General features: G+C 39.4%; 1 protein-coding gene across 3 annotated transcripts in view; it reads right to left on the reverse strand.

Moving 5' to 3' along the window:
* The window catches only part of LOC126457345 (protein regulator of cytokinesis 1-like), a 269,204-nt gene that overhangs the window by 121,384 nt on the left and 121,900 nt on the right, over positions 1–25,920 (reverse strand). For all 3 annotated transcript variants that reach the window (XM_050093567.1, XM_050093565.1, XM_050093566.1), the window contains exon 6: positions 9,317–9,472. In XM_050093567.1, the coding sequence (XP_049949524.1) occupies positions 9,317–9,472 (156 nt within the window). The remainder of the gene's footprint in view (positions 1–9,316; positions 9,473–25,920) is intronic.

Consider the following 25,920-nt stretch of genomic DNA (forward strand, 5'->3'; position numbering starts at 1 on the left):
ACATACCATGGCCTCCATAAAAGTGCTACTTTCTTCTCTTATTTTTGTTGCAGAAGAAAAGAGCATAATGATTTGTGCCGTTTTCTCTGCCTGACAAATCTGTTGAATCACTTTGAGGACATTTGAGGAAGCTGAGGTAGACGTTTCACTTGATTATGCTTCATCTGCTCCAGTGCCTCTTAAATATGTGGATTCAGAAATGGCAGCTGCCAAGAGTGTCTACCCACCTTAGAACTGCCAGTGAGCATTGTAATTAAACTGTACTACTTAATTTAAATCTGAAAAAGATCACTTTAAAAGCTGCAGTGGCTTTTTACACTAGGAATACTGTTGCCCACCTTCTGTTCAACAGGAAAGATATTCCACCTGTAGAAGAGAGTGCAATGTATAGAATTTTCTGCAGTCTGTGTGGAAAGTTATATGTGGGTCATCAGATAGGGCTATTACCACTAGACTGACTGGGCATGAAAGAAGCTGGAGACCGAGAAACAAAGACTCCACCTTTACTGAACATGCTCTAAATGAATGTCATTCATATGATGTAAAATGTGATGTCCTCCATAAATGAACTAAAGGGAGAAAACTAACATTACTTGAAATTCTGGCCATAATAAACACCAATCAAATAATCCTGACCTGGTCCTTAATGACAAAACACAGTTCCACTACTGACCCACATTAAAGTAGCGGCCAGTTATTATTCCTCTCACCATTAGCTAATAAGCTTTTTATAACTGTTCCACACCCACTTTTCATAGGTGACATTCTTCCCCTCCCTTTATTCAGTCTGTTCATCACATTCACCAGTTTGTCCACATGACACAGTAGCCTATGTCATTATTCACTTGTAGAACATTTCTGTTTTATATGCTGACATAGTTTTAATATTTGAATATATTGTAATGTAAGATTTATTTGATCAGTGTATCTTTAGGTATTAAAATATGCTTGTGTTTTGTATCAGTACAGTCACATATCTTTGCACAGCATTCTTTGTATAGCTCTGAGTTCTTGCTGAAGTTGTGTGGACTATCTGTTAAGTTATCTGGTAATGGCCTAAAAAGCCAAAAGCTGGTTCATAATGAACTAATAAATATGATTGCGGAACATTAGTATGTTGTATTCTTGTTGTTACTAAGACTACTAAAAATATCAGCGGTCCATGCACAATGCATGCGTATAGTCCTGACATGTTTCTATGCATGTGCACTACACAGAAGTACCCTGATCACTGGAAATACCACACAAATCACAAAGGGAACTGTCTGACTTTTTGTAGAGTCACTCATTCAAATTAAAAATTCCAGAGATCTCAGGGTTCCTATTTATTATGTAATTGTTTTTTGTTATTATTTATTAAGTATTTTCTGCTCTATTGTGTAAATATCATGGAACTATGTTCTGGAAGCGTGTAAACATTATCAATTCCTAGTGTGTGTGTGTGTGTGTGTGTGTGTTAGTGTGTGTGTGTGTGTGTGTGTGTGTGTGTGTGTGTGTGTCTACATGAAATCAATACTGACCATTTCCGTAATTTTTAGTACCTCTCCATAACCGCATAATGAAGGTGTTAAATCCATAATAATTATGGACAATCTGTAAAAGTCAGCAGCTGTGTATCACAATTTACAAAATATTTATATTTTCTAGGACATTTCCATTGTTGCAAGTTTCTAGAATGGCAGAATTGGTCAATTTGACAACGTTACAATTTCTCTTCTGAATGTAAGTAGATAATCTAACAATGAAGTGGCAACGATCAGCAATCATGTAGAGTTATTGCTGCTCATTGTTACATCTTGGCACATCCCAATCTCACACAGTTTATATCGTGTCATTCAGGTAATATTCTTTCCCCATGAAAAATGTCTTTTGGAAGGAGTTCAGCTGTGAATGTTCTAAAGGAGAGAGGAGGTCCCACTACTTACTCTTTCCAATGAGTAGACGAATCAGCACTTTCAGTCTTATTTTTGACAAATCAGTGCCACATCTCATGAAGAAATACACAGAATCGAACATGCAAAAAATATTATAAAACAATGATTGGACCACGACATTTGGGTAACTGGAAAAATCGATAGCTGTCATATATGCTCATGATGTTATTTGTACAAAAGGTATGCCTGCACATGATCTTTGGTCACTTTCTTGCTCATCTATTTTCATGAAGGACGTTATTCCAAGGAGCCAATTTCAAGAACTTCTCAAATTTTTCCATTTCAGTAAAAAAAAAAAAAAAAAAAAAAAAAAAAAACACCCAGCCTGAGTGGAACACCTGCAAGCCAAAAAATTTGCTCCTGTATCTGAGATGTGAGGAAACTTCAGGGAAAACAGTACTCATTCTTACTGTCCTGGGTAAAATTTAACCGCAGATGAGCAGCTATTATCAAGAAACACAAGACGCAATCAATTCATCCCTATGAAACTTGACAAGTATGGTCTCAAATTCTGGATCGCTGCCAATGTAGCAACAAAGTACACACATAAGTCTTTAGTTGGTTGTTTTGGGGAAGGAGACCAGACAGCGTGGTCATCGGTCTCATCGGATTAGGGAAGGATGGGGAAGGAAGTCGGCCGTGCCCTTTCAGAGGAACCATCCCGGCATTTGCCTGGAGTGATTTAGGGAAATCACGGAAAACCTAAATCAGCATGGCCGGACGCGGGATTGAACCGTCGTCCTCCAGAATGCGAGTCCAGTGTCTAACCACTGCGCCACCTCGCTCGGTCACACATAAGTCTTTCCCATCCTCAGAAAAGAGGACACACAGAGAACAAAGCAAGTGCTCAGAGGTGGTTGTTCTGTCTCTCAGAGCCATTTATAAATCAATGAAGAAACATGACAACAGACAGCTTCTTTGCATCATTTCAAATTTTTAAGATAATTGAAAAGAAAAATTTATCACTTGTTATGACGAATAAGATACACTGTAAAATGCTTGATGATTAAAGAAGCCAAATGCATTCCACCACCAACCTGTGCCAGACTGGCAACACGGACTACACGATAACTATATATCAAGAAAAGACAAATAGAAATGTCATTCTTCTGAGTATACTGCAGGCTGAAGCAACAGGAAGAAAAGAAGAAACCTGAAACCGTAAGATTCTACAGGGTAACAAAGTGTGGGACTCAATATGGTCGATAAAATGACCCATAAATAACTACAAAGGCTGCATGTGGCAGATGGTCGATACAAGTCTTCTACAACATGGCAGACAAGGCACCAACAAATGCATGAGTTATCTACAAAATAGTAATGAACATGAAAATAGAAAAGAAGAAGTCCATACATCAGCTGGAGATAAAGAGCAGGAAGGTCAGGCAAAGGAACAAAGTATAGGACCAAAATCGTCTACAAAGTGGAAGACATGGCAGCCCTGCCTTTGCAAATGCAACAAGATAGTGCCAAATGTGTGAAGTGCCACAAAGCCATGTGTGGAAAATGTGCACGTAAATCAGAAATCACCTGTCCTAAGTATGTGTAGAATATGCCAATGACTTGAGTAAAAAGCAAAACAAATCAGTGTCTAGAACACATGCAAGTACTTAATCACTGCTCAAATCTCAATTTTTTCCATCTTCGCAAATCACTATGCAGGAACAACAACAGAGCCACATCACTGCCACAGCTCTCTTCCAAGAGCACTGATGTGGCACATGTTACAGGCAACAGTCCAACAAATATCACGTGAACAAATCATTGCGCTAGCACTGACCTCTCGTGGTGATTCCGAGAACTTTTCAAACCACGCTCGTGTCCTCCAGAGACTGCAATAGTCTTGCCAGCATTATTCTTGCATATAACGCTTGCATACATGGTGGAACTAACTCCAAATACTGGTTAAGAATGCAAGTCGAAATTCTGGCATATTCTATTAACTTCCAGAGTGAACTGTTGAAGCATGCATGTGGTGTTCAACACTCACTTTCTGTGTTAACAATCTGTATGGAATGTCACTCCATGGCTGCTCTATTTGCCTCCACTAACCCCCTTGTTGATCAAAACTGTGGAAGCGCAATTCTGATCAATTCGCTCAAGTCGTTTGTATCTGCATCCCAAATATGGTCCGAGGTATTCTATCTCTTGCATCCATCCAAAATGTTTTTACCCTCCTTGGCTCCATCTGCTCCTTCAACTGTGCATATGCCCCAAGCAACTTTTTGTCTTCCTTTGACACCTCCTTAAGCATTTAATACTTATTTGCTAATTACTGAACCCCTGAAAACACCACCTCTAATCTCCTTATTTTGTTTCAAAATTCCCATACATTAAACACTAAACCCAATGACCATCTGATGGCTGGACAATACTATGTCTTGCTGCCTGAAAAATACAACTCCTCCATCCAGGCGATGATTTTGGAACATCCCACTCCACCCCGATCAAAGAACAGCACTGCCAAAAGTAGCATTCTTCTCCTCTTGCCTTTCTCTGTATGGCAACCTGAGAACAGGAATCATTATTAGCTCCCGTCAGACTGGGATCATAATCACCTCCTCTTGGACAGGGATCATTATCACCTCCTCTCAGAAGCCTGTTGTCTCCAAACAGCATGTCTTATATCACACTAAAGATAATTCCCATCTTAACATAATATATAACCATATCCGAAATAGCTTCAATAACCTAAGCAACAAAATGAGAATATCCAAAACACAATACATATCAACTAATTCCTCGGCCTCAACATATACAGAGCCTTAGGCACAAAGACCACCTCTTCCTGCTTCTTCCTCATCTCCTTCCTTGACTTCATTAATAACCCTCATGTGCTTCTGCCGCATCCTTGAATAGTTGTGCGTCACTGGCCCCACTGGCAACTTTAGACATTAACTTACCGGTGATGTGATTTCAATTACTTGGTACAAGCCTTGGTACCATTTACAGATTTGTTTTTAACGTTTTCCTTTTCAGAATATAAGGACTTGAATCACCCCCCTTTCACCCACTTTGTACTGAGGTAATGTTACCACTCGCTTTACTGCCTCTTCTTGCTTCTCCAATGCCTTAGTAATTGCTTTGTGGGCCTTTTTCCACATTTTTGTCACAGTTCTTGCAAATTATCAGTCTAACTCTACATTCCTGACTCCTTTCTGTCTAATCAGGTTGAATGGCGATGCATCTTCTTACACATTCCACCTCAAATAGCAACAAACCTGTGTTAAGTGTACACTTTGAGGTTATGTGCACTCACTATGCAGGATAAATTCGTGTTCCAATCCGAATGGTGCACATTCACATAATAATCAAACATCTTCGCAGTTGTCCGATGAACTCGTTCCATCCTCGCATTAGCTTCAGGATGAAATGATGTAGTTCTTAATGTTCCTACTTTTAACATCTGTCATAACTCTTTTACTGGGCCTGACATGAAGTTTGTTCCTTGGTCTGTAATTATTGTCTCTGGCATCCTAAACTTATTTAACAACCGATTAATTAATGCTTGTGTTGCTCTGGCATTGGTACCATTTTGATATAATGAGAAAAATGATCTACAATGGCCACACAATACAGTTACCAGCTGGTGTTTGAATGTTTCGTTTGTTTTTTTAGCACTGAAACTGAAATTTTTCTGTCTCGCTTTTGCTCATAATGGTTAGCTTCAGGCACTGGGAACAAAGCGACTGTGAATTTAGTTCTGCCACTGACTACTGTCCATTGCTTTCTTGCATGCACTGCACAGCATGAGGTTGTGGTTAGATTAAGACACAAATTTAAATTCAAAGCTACAGAATGTGTCAAATGCTGCAGTTGAGTCATTGGTCACATAAAATCAGTTGTCAACAGAGCATGCCACATTTCCATCATACCTCATGGCAGCCACTTCCAAAATTGCTCCGTATTACATGTTAACAGCATTTGTGAAATGACCTGACATGTTTGGTTGTCAGCTATAACTGAGAGGTAGCTGGCACCAATGTGGCTACCGCTCATTAGCAGCAAGTGACAGACATCAACTATCAAGTAATTTTAATGGGAATATAGGTTGTCAAGTGGCCACTTTTTTTTTACGCTTCGTATGCTGAAGAAGAATACAAAAACATTCTATTTTAAGACAACGGATAATTGTTGCTCTGTGAATTCAACAATAGTTTCTTTTTTCACACAATGTCAAATATTTGAAGAAATTCATTGTTCAAATGTACTCAGTTCTACTGAGCTGAATGTGATGTTGCTGAAAGTGTGGCATTAAATTTATCATTAAGATATGTACAGTATTTAAGAAAAAATCTTGTTAGTTATTTTTTATGTGACAGCAACCAAAAAAATTCAGTTTTTTCCGAGAAGCTGTCTTTTGTAAATGGCGACAAACATTGCCACTGAAAACAGACACACATCCCAAAATAATGCATGAGAAGTAGAATGGGAAGAAATACAATGGCAGAGGGGTCACTAGTACTATAATGTCTAGCCTGCTCCTCCTAGAAGATCTTAGTTTACAGACTGGACATTTGGCAGATCAGATCTGATGCCCAAAATAATGATGATCTTCCATCACAGAAACTTCTCCCGTCACCACCACAGGTTAAGCTTTACTGACTTCCAGCTCGTTTATCTGAGGAAAGATCAAATACTCACAGAATCATTTTAGACACATAGGCTAATTGTCTATACCAAAGACAGCTTTTGTACCATGAGAGAGACTGTCAGGTGATAGTGTCCTATACACACATTGCTTAATCTTTTATTTTTAGAAGTCATTATATGAGAGTCATCCAAAATGTAGAGAATGCTTGCACACTATACCTAGTACCAATCCCCTCCCACTGTGACTGCTAGCATTCCAGTTAGCGCCTTCCCCCATCTCAGTGCGAGCGGAGTTTTGCTGTCAAGCAGTCGGGCCTCTTTGCTTTGTAAGCTTTCGAAATAGTGGCACCCACTGAAAATCCCACCAAATGCGAAATACAGTGTCATTCTTTTCTGAATGCAAAAAAGTTTGGCATGTCAAAATTTATATGCATGTAAAGAATGTTTATGGTGATAGTGCAATGAACAAGTCTTGAACAACATGGAACGTTGGCAGTAAAGGTGTTTTTGATTCATGACAATTCATGGTCTCATGCGTCAGTACATACACAGCAAAAACTTCAACATCTTAGGTGGAAATTTTTTTTACATCTTTCTTACGGCCCTGACTTGGAACTAATTGATTTTCATTTATTTCCAAAACTAAAGGAATTTTGGGGTGGAAAACAGTTTTAAGTATGAACACCTCAAATAATGACATACTAGCTCAAATATTTGTCGGTAAAATTAAAAATTAAAAATTGGTCCTATGTTGCAGTAAGTGTCTTGATAGTTATAGAGACTACACTGAAAAATAAAGTAGGGTACTGTAACTTTGAAAATTAATTTTTTTACATTCTGTAGGACCCTTGTATAATCACAAGATAAAATCATAAATACGATTTGAATGAGTATTTGTATTATTCTTTACATTACTTCCCTTAGTAATCTACTAACTGTATTGCACAAAATACTGATGCTCATTACACCAATATCTCAACAGGTGTAGACTTTTTCATGACTTCTGGTAATGAGAAAGTGCCCCAATTTTCAGAAAATTTGGCACGCGTTCCTATGAACCATCCGCAGCTGAAATTAAATGAAAATTTGGCCTATAGTTGAACACCTCAGCCACATATCCTGAAGTTAGTACATGCCCTGAAGAAGTATGATGACAGATGAGAGTTGATGTTCATGTTATGTGAGACAAAGTGGGCGTGTGTGGTCTCTCATTATATACATAGGTAAAGGACTGAAATGTATCATGATAAGCCATGGCCAACTCAGACTGTAATGACCTTGACAAAATGATTTATGAATAAAGGCTATTGCCTTACAGATGGTAATTACTACCCATCACCTCAACTCACTGACTCACTTGCTGCATAGAGAATGTGTATGCATGGAATTGTGCGTTCATGCGGAAGAGATATGCCTCTATCATTTTCATTATAAGAAATGAAAGCAATTCAATGGGAGGAGCAAACATATGTCTATCTTGACAACAATTCACAATGCTGAAATGAAAGCAAAAGCCAAACCCAGGTAACTGATTGGCTGGAATTTTCTGTCAATTTTACTGTGAAACAACTTATAGCAAGAACTTGGGTAATGAGCAGCTGTGTTCAGGACACTGGTGGGGAAAAGGAAAGAAGGGAATTGAAGTATTGTTGGTAATGACTGTGATGTCACCCTCTACAGTATTCCCTGCTTTGGTGCTTATCACACAGCTATTAACATTTACATTCACTGTGACACTCATGGTCTGACTTAATATCTACATATAAAGAAAAAAAAGACAGTTTCAGGACACTTTATTCAAATACAAGTGCACGAATATAGCTAGGAATTTATTCAAATGAATTAATAGAGGGAAACATTCCACATGGGAAAAATATATCTAAAAACCAAGATGATGTGACTTACCAAACGAAAGCGCTGGCACGTCGATAGACACACAAACAAACACAAACATACACACAAAATTCAAGCTTTCGCAACAAACTGTTGCCTCATCAGGAAAGAGGGAAGGAGAGGGAAAGACGAAAGGATATGGGTTTTAAGGGAGAGGGTAAGGAGTCATTCCAATCCCGGGAGCGGAAAGACTTACCTTAGGGGGAAAAAAGGACGGGTATACACTCTCGCGCGCACACACACACACACACACACACACACACACACACACACACACACACACACACACACACACATATATCCATCCACACATATACAGACACAAGCAGACATATATCAATGTATATATGACTGCTTGTGTCTGTATATGTGTGGATGGATATGTGTGTGTGTGCGAGTGTATACCCGTCCTTTTTTCCCCCTAAGGTAAGTCTTTCCGCTCCCGGGATTGGAATGACTCCTTACCCTCTCCCTTAAAACCCACATCCTTTCGTCTTTCCCTCTCCTTCCCTCTTTCCTGATGAGGCAACAGTTTGTTGCGAAAGCTTGAATTTTGTGTGTATGTTTGTGTTTGTTTGTGTGTCTATCAACGTGCCAGCGCTTTCGTTTGGTAAGTCACATCATCTTGGTTTTTAGATATAGGAATTTATTCATGATGATTTCCAAAAAATTGTAACTTACTGAGTTTTAAGAGCTCTCTTCATATGTCTATACGTAATTATTTCATTAAAGGACTTTTCATTAGTTGAAAAAGTGCTATTTTTTTTTTTAACAAAACTTCTTTAAAAAAAAAAAAAAAAAGATATATTCAGGGGTTACTACTGCTTAAAAATTAAATTTTTTACTTCTGTAAGAAACAACTATGGGTTTTGTATTTCCTTCATTCACCTACTTACATCCAGTTTCCTCATGTTTTCTTCAGAAAGTTTGAATTCATCATCATTTCCACACACAACTTTCCTTTCAAAATCTTCAGAAGGTTCACTTCCCAGTTCTCTCAGGGATGATACAATTGATGATTTCTTACACTGAAATACTCTGAACAGTGTAGCCTGCAAAATAATAATTAAATAGCATGATCTAATATACTACCAGCCCACAATATTTTTTTACTTCTGATCATAATTAAAATAAACATGGCAATAGTCTTGTAGGGAATGACATATCAGCTTTGTAACTGGAGTGCATCCATAATAGTAAAATTTGCAACCGTGCACACTATATTAACACACGGGGCAGCAAACACACAAGAAAAACAACCCAAAAGCATCATATACCCTGAAACATAACCAAAGTGCAGGTCAGGAAGATAGAATAGATAAATCATGAAAACAACTGTCACATAAATAATTTCTGCTCAGTCTCTGAGCATGTTTGAAATGCTTGGAACAGAAACATTACTTTGGAATAGGACATACAATTTTAATATGGAGAGATTTCATGAAAGTATAAACAAAGCATACAGGGTTAGGATCGAAGAAAAGCCTATTGTTTAATAAAGCATATAGGACAATTAATGATGCCCTAAATGATAATGTCCATGAGCTAAACTAGAAGTGTATGATTTTCCTCCCACAAAACTGCAGCATGGATTTGCAGAGGACGACACAGCACAAACACCTTCTACAAGCATGTTTGCTGACTTTCTTATCGGGAAGCTGAACTGGCAATTTCACACAGTGATTTATTTGTTGTTGAAGCTCTGCATCCACAACACATGACCTATATGATATAATGTTGTGTTGAGGGATAAAACCACTACCAACTGTGTCAACTGCATAATCACATCTTCACTTTCAAAGAAGGATATAAACTGCATTGCAAACAGAAACTGCCTAATCAGAAGGAATACCTTTCCCAGATGTTTGATTAAAATGTTCTAACTTCTCACAAAACCAAAACATTTGTTGTCAATTAACTAAATCAAGAATGAAATGTTCACCCTCTGATCTGTGGCTCAGTATTCTTAGTCATGGGCCCACTACAAAAACTCCCTCATGACAAGTGGTGACAGATACACACATACTTAAAAAAAATCTCAGTCTTGGTTTCAAGCCACTCTGCAATGAAACACATTGAGAAAGCCTAACAATATGATAGAGGTAGGACAATGAGGGTCAAAATACTTACCAAAATAAGTTGTCAAATCATCAAAAGAAAATTAATGGTAGCCTTGCAAGTGATGCTCTCAACTATCAGGTTGTATAGTGAAACCAAGATTAAAACAAAAACAGAGAAGATGTGCAAACTAGTTTTTTTCTCCATTACTGTTGACGAAGTTTAACACCCAGAACTTGCTCAGAAAGAAGTTTTCACATTTCACTGACACATGTTACTGGTATACAGTTCAAGCATCCTGCAATGTCAGTGATATGCAGCCAAAGCAGTTTATGGTAACTGAAGAAAACTTCCCAAGTCAAGGTTACTAAAAAAGCATTTTACTGTATGGCCAGTTTCAACAGTGCTATGTTGTAGTCACTGGCTCTTATATTTTTGGATTGTTAGAACACATTATTGATCAGTGTTACAAGTCGCTTAACAATGCGTATGTACATGCCACTACCAAGAATTTCACTACACATCAGCATGTCAAAATGTAAAAATATTATATAGAAACGTAACACTAATTATATAGTGCAGATTGCATTGCCTTCTCTGTCAGTTACCAGCTAGTAGTGAACATAAACAATTGCAACTGGCACAATGTAGTTAATTTTATGTTTGTATATAATACCTCTACATTTGAAATGCTGATGTGAAGTGATCTTCATAGTAGCTGTGTGTACTTAAGCAATGTTACGGGACTTTTAACACTGATGGATGGTAAAAATTCAAAAGCATATGAACCGATGACAACAGCATTGGTCTGTTGAAACCAGTCATACAATAAAAATGTGTTTTAGCAATCTTGGCTTGTAAAGTTTTCTTCAGTTATCACACATTACAGATTGCCCCAGATTGATCATAATAGAAACATACAAGGCATTTTACATGTTGCAAGCATGTATTCAATGCAGTCTAGCGGTTGTTAACATGGAAACAAAAACAGCGGAGTACAAAATTTGGTTGCTAAAAGAAAGAGCACAATTTAGTGCCATTGGAAGAGGAGATCACCACAGTGTTAATGTATTTTGTGGAAAATTCTGATTATTTGATCATTCTGGGTGTAAAAGACATTGAAGTCGGTATTGTCAATGTATATACACTCCTGTTGAGATCAGTCATCTTTTGTTTTTGTTGTACTAAAACAAATTATTGTGATAGCAGATAACTGTGTAAGGAATTGAAATCAATAATATACAACTATGATTGTTGAGATGAGTGGCAGAACAGATTACATTTTTAAATAAGCAAATGAGCTACCATTTGAAGATTCCAACAAAGGAGTTAAAGGAGTATGGGACCTCTGAAGGTTAGTACTGAGATGCAAATAATTTAATAAATAAGTGTGGTTAATCTGAAAGTTACATTACATTCCTGTGATCAATTTTCACAGAAACTGAGTAGCAAAAACAGAATGAATTTTGTATGAGATGAAGGAGTAGGGGAAGGATACACAACACTTTTTGGAAAACAAGTGTTATACCAATGAAACCTTGAAAAAGAATATGTAATAGTGGGGATGCGAAGCTTGCCAGCTTAATGGCCCCTGAGGTAGAAATCTTCTGACCATTAAGGTATAGATCAGATGCGACATAATGCAAGAGTGAACAAAACAGCTAAAAAGTGTGAAAGTGTGAAGTAGAGGTTGGGGAAGTAAAGTATTTTCAGTAGAACCTATACATGTGTGACAGTGAGGTAGAAAGATAGTTTCAATAAATGTTACAGAAACAAGGAGGCAGGAACATCCAGTGATGTGTGATGCGGTGCATGGAATCAATTTGTTGCCCAACTAGACAAGGAAGGCCCCTCTGGGACATGCTGAGATTTGCAGAGCTTCCTCAATCATTTGGTGTGACTAGTGACTTATTGTCAGATTAGCACTCCAAAGGTCCAGGGTTCAATACTCCATCAGTCTCACGAAATTTTCTGTAACTTGTAGCTTCTTTTACCTCAAGCAATGATTTGTTAAAGTGAAGAATATCAAGTTTCACCCTTGGTCCCCCTGTAACTGGCTGGGTAAATCAGTTCAAGATGCAATGAAGGCAATGGCATATCCCACACCAGGATCATGTCTAACGAAAGCACAGTGCTAATTAAATCAATCTTTGAGATGAAGATAGCTTTACTGATCATGTTAGGGATTTGTATGTTGTAGCAGGATTACTTATGACATAAGTCATTAATACCTGTCATAGGAAAAACATTTTGCTAAAACTCAGTAAACAGTGTGTTTCAAAATTTTTGGTGATTCTGGCCCTGGTGTAATCTCCAAGACATATCTGGGCTTTAGCAAATTTAGTTTTGGATTTAAAATATGGAGAATTAGATATTTATTTACCATCATAGTAGAATAGTGTTACAAGTGCTTCACAATAGCTGAGAAGGAAGAACATGGCTACTGAATACACTTAGAATAATTCCAGGCAAATTATTAGAGTGGGGAACAATTTATTTGTAGAGGGATGTGATTTTAAAAATTTTATTAATTTTCCTTTACAGTATAATACTTTAATTGTGACAGTGCAGTAGTTTTGTTGTCTGGCAATATGCAGGGAATATAAAATTTATGAGATTGACTGCATCTGTGTATGGAGTAATCCAACCTCTGACGACAGCAACATGCCGTATAACAACAACCATACTTACATACCTCTTAGTACTAGCAGTTCTTAAAAAAAAATCACCTACAGTAACTAATCCAACAGAGTGAGTCACTGGATGTGTACCTGTGAGTAATAAACAGAAATGTATGTAATGAGGCAGTAATAAGCAGCTCACACCCTGCAGTAAGCAAGATTGCCAACATTCTAGAAAAAATTATACCTATTAAGATTATAGAGGTGTTATAAAAGGTATCACTCATAGAGCACAAGCAGTCAACTTGGAGGCCGATAGAATTAAGCAGTGGTTACTATGGGCATCACAATGAGCCAGTTAAGCAACTTATGGACAATACAGGGCAGTCCTGGTTTTCGACAATGCTACAACGAAATTTTACTTATTGTGCACATACTGTAAAGTAGAATGAATACATAATTCGTCTGTATGTGACGTGGGTATAAAAGGAGTGAAATTTAGTACATAAAGCTGCTATCTCTTACCCCAACCCAACTGGGCATCGAGTTGTGCTGAGCTTGGATGATATAACAGGTACATCATTTCACAGGACTTCAACTCTATGCTAGTGCTCGGCAATTAGAGGGGCCGGCACTCGAGCTGGCCTGCGAGAGGTGATGTGTCAGTGACCTGACAAGGCATGGCCAGATTTTTTAATGGTTGAAAGACTTGAGAATGTGATGGTCCACTGTATCCTGGCAGGTCAGGACAGCATGGACAACATCAAGTTTTGCAAAACCTTGTTAAAACACATCATGAAGAACACAACAGGGCACAGCTACTGGCTTTGATATGTCAGAAATGTGTACCCAAAGGCACACCATACCATCAAGCAATGCTGCGTTCATATGATAGTGCTGATGATGAGGTCGAATGGAAACTGGCAATGCTAATTCTCCTCTGAGCTCCTGCAGGTGGATAAATCTACTGTAGTGCAGTATAGAGGACCTGAACTCATATGGACAGACAAGTTGGCACTCCTGTGAGTAATTTTCATTTGGTGTACCACTTTCTCTGCTGATGTGTAATGTGAAGCCACTATAATGGTCACTGTACTGACAGTCTGTGGTGAGAGAGACACTGTAGCGCTGTCTGTGACGACACTCGTCTTGCTGCAAATAAGCCCATTTCCTTACTCACGGTATGTGACAAGGCTGTACAATGGCCAAGCCAAGAATATGACCGCTTCTCAGGTGCTAGTTACAAATTATATTCTTTTTCATCCTTATGTATTTTGTGTTTCAGAGAAATATTCATGGAAGACGTGACAAGGCTGGGAATCAAACATGAGACACATACATGGTAGGCAAGCATTTTATCCCACAGCTAGAAGAAATGTCGAGGAAAATCGACCTTGCTTTAAAATGGTCAGAAAACTTTGAAGTCTATTTTCTTAAGTATTTTTTAATGTTGTATCGAACTGCTTTGGCAGAGGTATATTTGAGTTTTGAGCTTCACGTACCATAAATACTAAAAAATTACAAAAATCTGATTGCCGTTTGGTGCCCTTGTAAGTTATCTTACCTTATATGCAGAATGTTGATGGTACTAATCCTAATTAGTTAGTGTAGTTGCACTGAAATGCTTATCATTTATCTGCCCAAACATGTAATGTCCTGTGTACCAATGTGACATTAATTGATCAAGTTTATTTAGCACAACCCAAGTATAATTTCTTACATAAGATGTAAGTAATATAAGAGACTATGTGCAGTTGTTCATTGCAATTAATTCATGAAGAATGGTTTAGAGAATTGAGGAGAAATTTTAGCATTGTGGGTTTATTCAGAATAGTTATTATGTGACATTAGACTGAATGCTAATTTGTCTTTCTGAGAACTTTCCTCTCCTAAAATTGTAATCAATTATTTCACAATTACAGTGGAACTTTGATTTTACATTCCCCATTTTTAATGTTTTTCACAACTCTACACCATAAATTCGTAGCCCCTGTGTAAAAGCCATAAGATCAATGCTAAAAATTCCCTGATTTTACATTTTTTCCTAGTAAATTTTACCTCGGTTCTAAGTTCTCACTCAATGTCTCACTTCACTTCATCCCATTTTCTTCCTAATGACATTTGATGTACAAGTTATAAGTGGCATAAAAGACAGATGGTTCACATCATGGGTGGTGGAGGAGTTAAGGGAATATTTTATGGCTATTGTGGAGAGGGGAGATGTGGAAGAGGAAATGGCGACATAATCCACAATTGGTGTTACCAACACAACTTGCAACATTTAGCTTCACAGCACAACTATGGTGAAAGTACTGCTACACTGCGGCGGTAATGGAAAAACTAGACAGTTAACATGGAGTAATCTGGACCGAGCCCAGCCACCACCTTTTCTTGTACCACTTGCAACTCAGTCTCAAATTTTTGCATGTATTTCTGATGTACTGTATTCAATAACAATATCGAATGTCAATCTTTTAAATTCAAACAGTGAATTTCTAAAGGATATGCTCGGTCATAATCGAGGAAACATCGGCCACTTCCAGCTAATGAACTTTTATTGGCTGGTGACTTGTTAAGTCATCCAAAGCCAGTGTAGCCACCATACCACACTGACACATGTAAAATGAGCTCACTTAATGGATGTGTGGAGAGGCCCTTCAGTGACAGGAGTGCAGGTAGGGGTGAAAGCATTTTAAGTGCTGAAAATATACTTTTCGCTCAGATGATGTATTATGACAGAGATGTCATACAGAAATAGAACAAGGGCTTTGCAATGACACATTTTGAAGACTTTTGTGTTCATGAACATGGTTCAGTTGCAACAACTACCTACATTACTCACGTATATATTTTACACTGCACATACCACACACTGTAGATCATAAAGACTGGCAGCAGTAAGAGCATGAAACTAAACTGTAACACTTGAGCTTTCTTTCAAATTTACATTTTACATAGTGTACAGAAATATACTGAGTCAGCTTCTAATACGCTTGTAATGCAAATGGAAAAGTAAATTCATTTTTTCACGTCTCTGTTTCTCTCACCAAGCCTAAAATAACACTTTAATGGTGATGAGCATATGATGTGCGGCTCATAAGAAAAGCATTAAACAATTACAGCAAAGTTGACAAAGTATGTCATTAATCAGACGTTTGCATTTCTGCTTACGGTTTAACCACTTCGCTGCTACGATATTTTTCATTTAATTCAACATGTTTATCCATTTTTGCTTTTTCTGGGTGAATACAAACGATGATATCTCGAAAACGCATGTTTTGAACATATAATTCGTGGTCATAGCATGTCAGAAAACATGCTCGAGTTCTTTGCAACCAGACACAAATTTCAAAAGAACTGATAAAATTCATACCACAAATTAATGTATAAACATTATATAGTACACTTAATTTCCTTCGCTTACACTGATTTTATACAAAGTACTGGAGAGGATTGCGATTTTTAGTTGTAAATGCCAATTGCATGTGTTTTTGCTCTTTTTTATTTGGGGGGGGGGGGGGGGGCAGGAGGAGTTACCATTTGTTTCGATTCTGCATTTTTCATCACTTTTGTGTTTTTAAATTCTAGCCCACTTGAAAACATATAATAGGGAATTCACTGTATTTTATACGTGTAATTTCAGATACCTCAAGGAAGAATGACCTAAGTTAGAGTCCCAAAAACTCGTAGCCTGCACACTGTGCAAGCAACACACAAGTGCATTTAAAGGCCCTGTATTAACTGAGCTCTGTCTGGTAGTGGGACAAACCTTCAGCAAGTTTCATTCACACCTGAGCAACCCTGGGCGCATTCTGAAAGTACTTGGATAGACCTGAATTACATACTTGAATGTTGTTGTTGTTGTGGTCTTCAGTCCTGAGACTGGTTTGATGCAGCTCTCCATGCTACAGTAAAGCTGCATGTCCTCGAGAGAAATTACGGCTGTAGTTTCCCCTTGCTTTCAGCCATTCACAGTACCAGCACAGCAAGGCCGTTTTGGTTAATGTTACAAGGCCAGATCAGTCAATCATCCAGACTGTTGCCCCTGCAACTACTGAAAAGGCTGCTGCCCCTCTTCAGGAACCACATGTTTGTCTGGCCTCTCAACAGATACCCCTCCGTTGTGGTTGCACCTACGGTACGGCCATCTGTATCGCTGAGGCACGCAAGCCTCCCCACCAATGGCAAGGTCCATGGTTCATGGGGGAGACATACTTGAATATATGGCATTAAAACAGTAACAGAGTTTTCGTAAGAGCTTCACCATAGAGCAGATGTACTGGTGTATTTTGTACACCAGAGTCACCTTTTAACCTCTGCCTGAAAAATGCCAAACCTTATATCCACCTAAACACTGATAACTTTCTAGTCATCGTTTAACAGGTGTTTGGCTGTGCTAGTGATTGCAGCATCAACAGGTTATGAGTAACAGTAAAGTATTGTTGAAACTGCAGCAGTGGTGTACTACTAACTTTGATTCAGTAGTTTTTGATGTCACAAAGTATTTAAGGGTGAGAGGTATGGCACATGTGATGTTTTGCTGGTCACCAGTGTTTTGTCAGTGACTTTGTGTCTTTTGCCTTTGGTCACTGTTAGGGAATGAGCTTCTGTCGAGTGGATATGTTGCCGAGGAGCCATGTAAGATAAATACTTTAACTTTTTGAAGGACTTACTGATTTTGCACAACTTTATGAAATCTAAATCTGTTTATGGGATATGAAGCTGTTATGAACTGCTGCTGCAGTTGACATTATTATTTGTGTACGAAGGACTTGCAGAACAATTTTCGCAGTGGTTATTCAGGATAACTGATCATGGAAAACTGCACTTTCAGATCTGAATGTTCGCTGTTGAAATTGTGAATTACAGTCTTGTTAAATGAACTTTGCTCATACGTGTTTCTGTATTCATGGCTATTCTAGCACTACATATAATAATTATTCAACAATGGAAAATCCAAGATGGACTGTAACAATATTGCCGCAGAAGAAGCTGAGTAGCTCCGCGGTGTAGTGGTTATGATACTAAACTGTTGCATGGAGAACTGTGAGTTCAAAACTCACCTGGACTGTACAATTTTAATTTCTATATTCGGTTCGAGTACATTCTAGAAGTATACACACACGTCAAGAATCATTGTACTGGAATATTTTGTAGCTCTATATATACTGTATGTGTTCCGGCCAGAGGCAGTTCACTCCGCGCTCTTGTATGTGCAAGTGCTGAATAAACCTTCATTAAGTGAAGTTAGTGTTCCTCATTCATCTACTTACACCTTCTTCTACGTAACATTATTCTGTTGGAGGCGCCAGGTATTGGAACTTGTGTTAGTGCACATTACCGATGACACAGTGGCTCCCATCAGGCCACAACAGAGCTGCCATTTACGTGGCGAGAAACCCCAGTTCGAGCCATATTCAACAGATCACAATCTATCGGAGACAGAAGAAGAGGATGTTATGATGACAGCAACTGTGTGCCACCACATGAGACATCCTTCCGGGTTCTCTGGTGACAATGGCCAAGATCCAAATAAGTGGCTGAAGGTATATGAGCGTATATCCAAATTTAACAAATTGGATGACACCGTGTGTTTGGCTAACGTATTTTTCTACTTTGGGGGCACTGCCAAGCAATGATGTGAGAAAAATGAGGAGAAGTTCACAAGTTAGGAAGTATTCCAGGTGGAACTGCGCAAGTATTTCAGCGACACACAACGGCAGATGTGCAAGGCTGAAGATAAATTAAAGTGCAGGGCACAGCGTCCAGGAGAAACTACAGCATCCTAAATTCAAGATGTCTTGGAGCTGTCTAATAGTTGATCCTAGAATGAAGGAGGAAGATAAGGTTGCACATTTCATGAAGGGTGTTGCTGAGGACATGTATCAGGCCCTACTCCTGAAGGAGGTTTTGCCAGCAGATGACTTCATAAAATGGTGCCAGTATATTGAGACAATGCATCAAAAAAGAATTACACGCAAGAAGTTTGAACAGCTTCCAAACGTATCGATGTCCGTGATGGAGGAAGCAACTGATTTCACAAGTGTTCTTTGTCAGATAGTGAGAGAGGAAGTTCAGAAGGCACTTGGATTGCACGGCGAGCAAAAAACCGAGACGCTTCAAGAGGTCACAACGGAGGAAGTGGAACAGACATTGAAGCTGATCTCTCGTCCTTCATTTCCTTTTAATACGATGAAAAAATTGAGACCCAGGCAGAGTTATGTTCCTACAATGCAGCATGAGGAACCTGTTTGGGCACCAAGGAAGACTTAACGTCTGGAGGATCCAGGATAACCAACCAGTATGTTTCCACTGCGGACGACCGGGACATGTGGTGCGCTGTTGTCAAGAAAGGCAGTGGATATTTGATGATGCCCGTGTCAGAAGACAGCAGACCGATCCTAGCCGATGCCAACTCTGGAACGACAAAGATGAACAAGAAGATGTAGGTGCAGGACGATGTAGGTCACCATCGCCACAAGTCAGCTGCTGTAGAGGATGCTCCCCGACATGCCAATCAAGGTCTCCATCACCGTTTAGAAGTTCCAGCCAATCACCTAACCACCGCAACCTGGAAAACTAAAGGGTGCGACCTTCCTTGGAGATGAGGCTGCAAAAGAGAAAAATCCTCTGCTGTCGATCACTACAAAAATGATAGAAAACTACGTTGATATCCTCATTGATGGCCGACCAGCCCAAGCTCTTGTAGACTCTGGAGCATCATATTCAGTCATTTCGGAGAAGTACCGTCACCAGTTGCAGAAAACCATATTCATCAACAACAAAACATCTCCGCTGAAGGTGGCAATGGGAAATATGTAAAAACTACAGGAAGATATACCATTCATGTGGGTGTAAGTTGCCATACACAGCCCTTAGAATTCATCGTCTTACAAGAGTTAGCCATGACGTCATTCTCAGATGGGACTTTTTGAAAGCTTCTCAGGCAATTATTGATTGTGGTCACTCGAAGATTATGCAAGACGAGAAGAGATACTGTGGACAGGAAGATGCGCATCTGAGTGTGTGGAGACTATGTGTACTGGATGAAGTGATCATTCCTGCGGTCAGTGCTAGAAAGGTAACTGTCACATGTCATGCCATGCATCAACCCATGGATCTTGTAGTGGAATGTAAGAGAAGCATAACACTGAAGAATAACTTGGTCATCCTAACCTCTATCATCTCGTTTAAGAATGGATTTGGTGAATTGGGGATCATTAACTGTCGCCGAGAAACGCAAATCCTTCCAAGACGCATGTGCGTAGCAAACACTGAGCCATTAATTGAAGAACAGCTGAGCGTCATAGAAACCTCCCATGCCGAGTCTGTGGGTGAAATTAACGCTACCACTACGAGACAACATCCTCTGGCTCGACTATCACCAGATCTCACTAAGGAACATCAGAAGAAGCTATCTGCCATTCTTACAGAGTTCTCTGAATGCTTCAATTCACAGGTGACGAGCAAATTACACAAATCAATGGCGTAGCACCAATTAGCACTGGCGACCATAAACCAATAAGCCAGAGAGCATACCGTGTGTCAGCATGGAAACATCAAATAATTTGCGACGAGGTAGAGAAAATGATGAAGAATGACATCATTCAGCTTTCACAGAACCCATAGTTGTTACCAGTGGTCCTCGTCAGGAAGAAGGATGGCACTTGGCACTTTTGTGTTGATTACAGGAAGCTTAATAAGGTAACTAAAAAGGACGTTTACCCTCTTCCACTAATTGATGATACACTAGATTGTCTGATGGGGGCTAAGTTTATCTCAACCATGGACATGGACTCGGGATACTGCCAATCGAAGTAGATGAGGCCGAGCGTGAGAAAACTGCCTGTATGAGTTTAAGATAATGCCGTTTTGTTTGTGTAATCCACCAGCAACTTTTGAATGTTTGATGGATAATCTTCTAAGTCACCTGAAGTGGACAATGTGTCTTTGTTATTTAGATGACATTATAGTGTTCTCAGACATTTGATTAACATATAAAAAGACTGAGGGCTGTTCTTAAAGTGTCTCAAACAAGGCAGACTGAAACTTAATCCAAGAAAGTATCTCTTTGGAGCAAAAGAAATCAAAATACTTGGAAACTTTGTGTCACACGAAGGTGCGCAGGCAGACCCAAAATGGGTGAGGTCTATAACGGAATTTCCTATTCCTAAAAGTATTAGAGATGTCAGAAGCTTACTCTGATTATGTTCTTATTACCGTTGTTTTATCAAAGACTTTTGTATCAAAGCCAGGCCACTCCAAGAGTTGTTAAAAGCTGATGCTAAATTTATTTGGGGTGGTGCTCAAAAAGATTCTTTTGATGTGCTGCAAAAAGCTCTGACGACTGACACTGTACATAGTCTGTATTTTGAGAGAGCACCTACAGAACTACACACAGATGCCAACACGTATGGGATTGGTGCTATTCTGGAGCAAATTTTGGATGGTAAAAAGAAGGTTATAGCCTAGGCTTCTAGGACACTTACGAAAGCTGAGAGAAACTACTCAACTACAGAAAGAGAACGTCTTGCTGTGATCTGGGCCATGTGCAAATTTTGACAGTATCTCTATGGAAGGCCATTCACAGTTGTTACAGACCATCATTCACTTTGATGGTTGACAGGTCTTAAGGATCCAACAGGACGACTCGCCAGGTGGGCACTACGTCTTCAAGAGTATGAAATTACCATAGTGTACAAAAGTGGAAGGAAACACCAAGATGCCGACTGTCTCCCAAGAAACCCTATGCATGACCATCAAGACTTTGATGAGATAGTGACTGTCTCGCTGCACTCCGTAATCTCTCTGCTGAGCAGGAGGAGGACACCAAGTTATCTCAAATTACAATTGCCTTAAATCGGTCAGAGGATATGAAAGGACAATTTAAGGTAGTTAATGGATTACTTTGGAAAAAAAAACTTTGATCGGTTTGGTAAGAGGTGACTACCAGTGATCCCTCAACACATGCGCTTAGATGTTCTACAGAAATTCTATGACACACCTGAGGCCGGACATTTAGGATTTATTGAGACATACGATAGGATCTGCAAGAGATTTTTCTGGCCAGGTATTTAGGAGTGTCTGTCACTATGTGTCACACTGTCGAGAGTGCCAGAGGAGAAAGGCAGTTCCTCAGAAACCACCAGGCCGACTCGTACCAATTCCACCAGCCGAAATGCCTTTCCAGCACGTTGGGATTGACCTCCTCAGACGATTTCCAATGTCTGCTATAGTTGAATTCTTTTATCTTGGCGGCTCGCGCATGCCCGCCCAGATGTGGGAGATTGCTGCGTTGGCAGTTGCACACGACGCACGCGCCAATAGAAGCAGCGCCATTGTATAGCATAGTTCGCAAGCTTACGTTTAGGGGGGAGCGCGTAGTTCATGAAGTAAAGCCACCACGGCCGCATTAACCCTTTAGCTGCTACAAAGACATGCTCCCTGCATTCCGCGCTGTGTGCGATTTTGTCACTGCACTGCTCGCCTGTGCAGACACATCGTGTTCTGACTGCTTTGACACTCTTATCAATCGATTCCACAAAAACTATTTGGCCCAAAATTAGATTTTTACACATCTTCTTGACTGATACCTTCCCCCCATAAATGACTTAATTTTGTTTCGATGTTCAACGCAGTTATTATGCAGCATTAAATATAGTAAACCATTGCACGAAATTTTGAAGAGTTTGCAGAGGTAAAAGACCATAGAGTATACTTTCCGTATGGTCGATTTTAGTTGCCACAATGTTGAGAATGAAATGTGGACAAGATACCTAAATTTCATATAAAATTTACTGTATAACAATAGCTCATTTAAGTACCACATAGGTGTCATATGTAATATTGAGAAATATTCCGTCTTTCGCGACTGTAACAAAAGTTTTATTTACACTGAGCACGTTTGGCTTTATTTTAAAGCACTTCAATCAATCAAAAGGAAGTAGACAAAATACATTAAACAAAACTGTGGGCTTACAAAAACATTAGGACTTGAATATACCGTCTATCAGTGAAGTGCTCTGAGCTATGTCAAATATAATTTTTGTGTGTGGCACACACAAACATCATTTATTTGTTAAAACACTGATCTGCCAACACAAACATTGAATATTGTGTTACCGCAGCACAAAACTACGAAAGGTGACTTGGCAATGGAGGAGACAAAATACTGTCCACTGAAGATGCTTCAAAAGAGAGAAGCGCGTCTGGTCTAAATAAGCCCCTTATTACAGTTGCAGAAGAGGAATATATTTCAGTACCATTGGTAAAACTGCGACTGTGGAACAAAAACAAGAAAGAGAACATGAGTACCATTGTGTATGTGCCATACCTTTCCTTGATTGAAGTGCTTTAAAATAAAGCCAAACGCGTCCGGTGTAAATAATACTTTTACTACAGTCGTGAAGGACGGAAAAATTCTCAATATTACATTCGACACCTATGTCGTACTTAAATTAAATGAGATATTGTTATACAGTAAATTTTATATGAAATTTAGGTATCTTGTCCACATTTCATTCTCAACATTGTGGCAACTAAAATCGTCCATACGGAAAGTATACGCTATGGACTTCTACCTCTGCAAACTCTTCAAAATTTCGTGCAATGGTTTACTACATTTAATGCTGCATAATAACTGCGTTGAACATCGAAACAAAATTAAGTCATTTATGGGGAGAAGGTACCAGTCAAGGAGACGTGTAAAAATCAAATTTTTGGGCCAAATAGTTTTTGTGAAATCGAATGATAAGTGTGTCAAAGCAGTGGGAACACCATGTGTCTGCACAGGCGAGCAGTGTAGTGATGACAAAATCGCGCACAGCGCGGAATGCGGCGAGCACGTGTCTGCAGCAGCGAAAGGGTTAATGAAGAGACAAAGCACTAGAAATTTCAAAAAACTGCATTCAAATGAATATAATTAGTGAAGTAAGGCACTTCGATATTGTTTTTAAGTAATGAAAATATTAAGCACCGCACTACGTTTGAACTCATAACCTTTCGCGTAGCAGCCCAACACCTTAACCGTTACGCTAACGCACCTCGTCTGACTACATAACGCCATGAGGAATATAACACGTCACGCAAAATACTGACAAACATTGTTGGTATGACTATGAATTACTCACGCTTCGTCGATGTACAATAGGAAATAAACAATTACCGCTGTTCTTTATTGCAAAAAAGCGGTTCGTGAGAGTGATACAAACACCTTTCCTTGCTATCGCCTGAATTAGGAATCTTACTGCTTGTTTGGTTTAATTAATTAATAGAATATGAAGCAATTGGTATAAAGAATGCTTTTTCCAAACTTTCTATAAAAGAATGTCTGCTATCAAGACATTGCTTTTGTTGTATTACTTTATTTATGACTGAATGTTTCTAAAACTGAAGACACTCATCCATGCTCTGCACTGGAGTCGAGATGTGGCAATGTTGTTCTCTGTTCATTGGCTGACTGTGTTTTGTGACGTCAGATGCGCAGAACGAACCTAAACTCGGCCACCAACATAAATGACGCGCACTTTAGTGGCAATAGATGGATTATTGTTTGCACTGATTATTTGACATGCTATGCCATTACAAAAGCCGTGAATACAGCTGAAGCATCAGAGGTAGCCAAATTCATCGTGGAAGACATTGTATTAAAGCACAGTGCCCCAAGTTCGTTAATACATATCGAGGGAAAGTTTTTCAATCGAATCTTGTGACAGAGATAAACTGTTGGTGCAACATTACTCATCACATGACGACTGCCTACCATCCGCAAACTAACGGGCTTACTGAATGCCTTAGTAAGACCTTGGCCGACATGCTATCTATGTTCGTCAATGTTGAGCAGAGCAACTGGGATGAGGAGCTACCTTTCGTGGCATTTGCTACAACACCGCCATACAAGACAACAGGATTTACGCCATTTTTCCTGGTGCATGGGCGTGAGGCGACTACGACGATGGACACTGTTTCTGTTACATCCTGATGACGTGAACGACGACTACATCAGCCAGCTGTTAACCAGACTTGAGGAAGCTCGGCTGTTAGCTCGACTCCGCATGCTGCAGGCTCAAGAAAACGAATGCCGAAGGTTTGACGTGAGCCACCGCCCTGTTGTCTACCAGCCTGGTGACCTTGTCTGGATCTTCTCTCCTGTTCGGATATTGGTCTATTTGAGAAGTTCCTCAGACGCTACTTTGGATCTTATAAGGTTGTAAGACAGTTGTCTGATGTTAATTACAAAGTTGAAGATTTTGACCCCACCACAACAAAACCAAAGATCAGAGATACGGTCCACGTCCTTCGAATGAAGCCCTATAAGGATCCTGCAACCCAGGGTAAATTCGAAGCTCCAGTGACAGGCAACAAGCAGAAAGGTAACGAAGAGCATAGCAGCAAAAGAAGTTCTAAGAAGATCGTCGCCATGGCGAGAATCAGTCATCGGGAGTCGGAGTATGCAGGACCGATGACTCGTTCCCAGACTAGGAGGACGTAACACTGAGACGCTGTTCTCTTAAGGAGGGAGCAATGTCACAGAAGACACCGTGGTGTAGTGGTTATGATGCTGAACTGTTGCATGGAGAGTCGTGACTTCAATACTCAACTGGACAGTACAATTTTAATTTCTACATTCGGTTCGAGTACATTCTAGAAGTATCCACAAATGTCAAGAATCATTGTACCGGAATGTTCTGTAGCTGTATATATATTGTATGTGTTCTGGCCAGAGGCAGTTCGCTTCACGCTCTTGTATGTGCAAGTGCTGAATAAATCTTCATTAAGTGAAATTAGTGTTCGCCATTCATCTAATTACGCCTTCTTCTATG

The sequence above is a fragment of the Schistocerca serialis genome, chromosome 2 (genome assembly GCF_023864345.2).
Source record: "Schistocerca serialis cubense isolate TAMUIC-IGC-003099 chromosome 2, iqSchSeri2.2, whole genome shotgun sequence".
NCBI classification, from domain to species: domain Eukaryota; kingdom Metazoa; phylum Arthropoda; class Insecta; order Orthoptera; family Acrididae; genus Schistocerca; species Schistocerca serialis.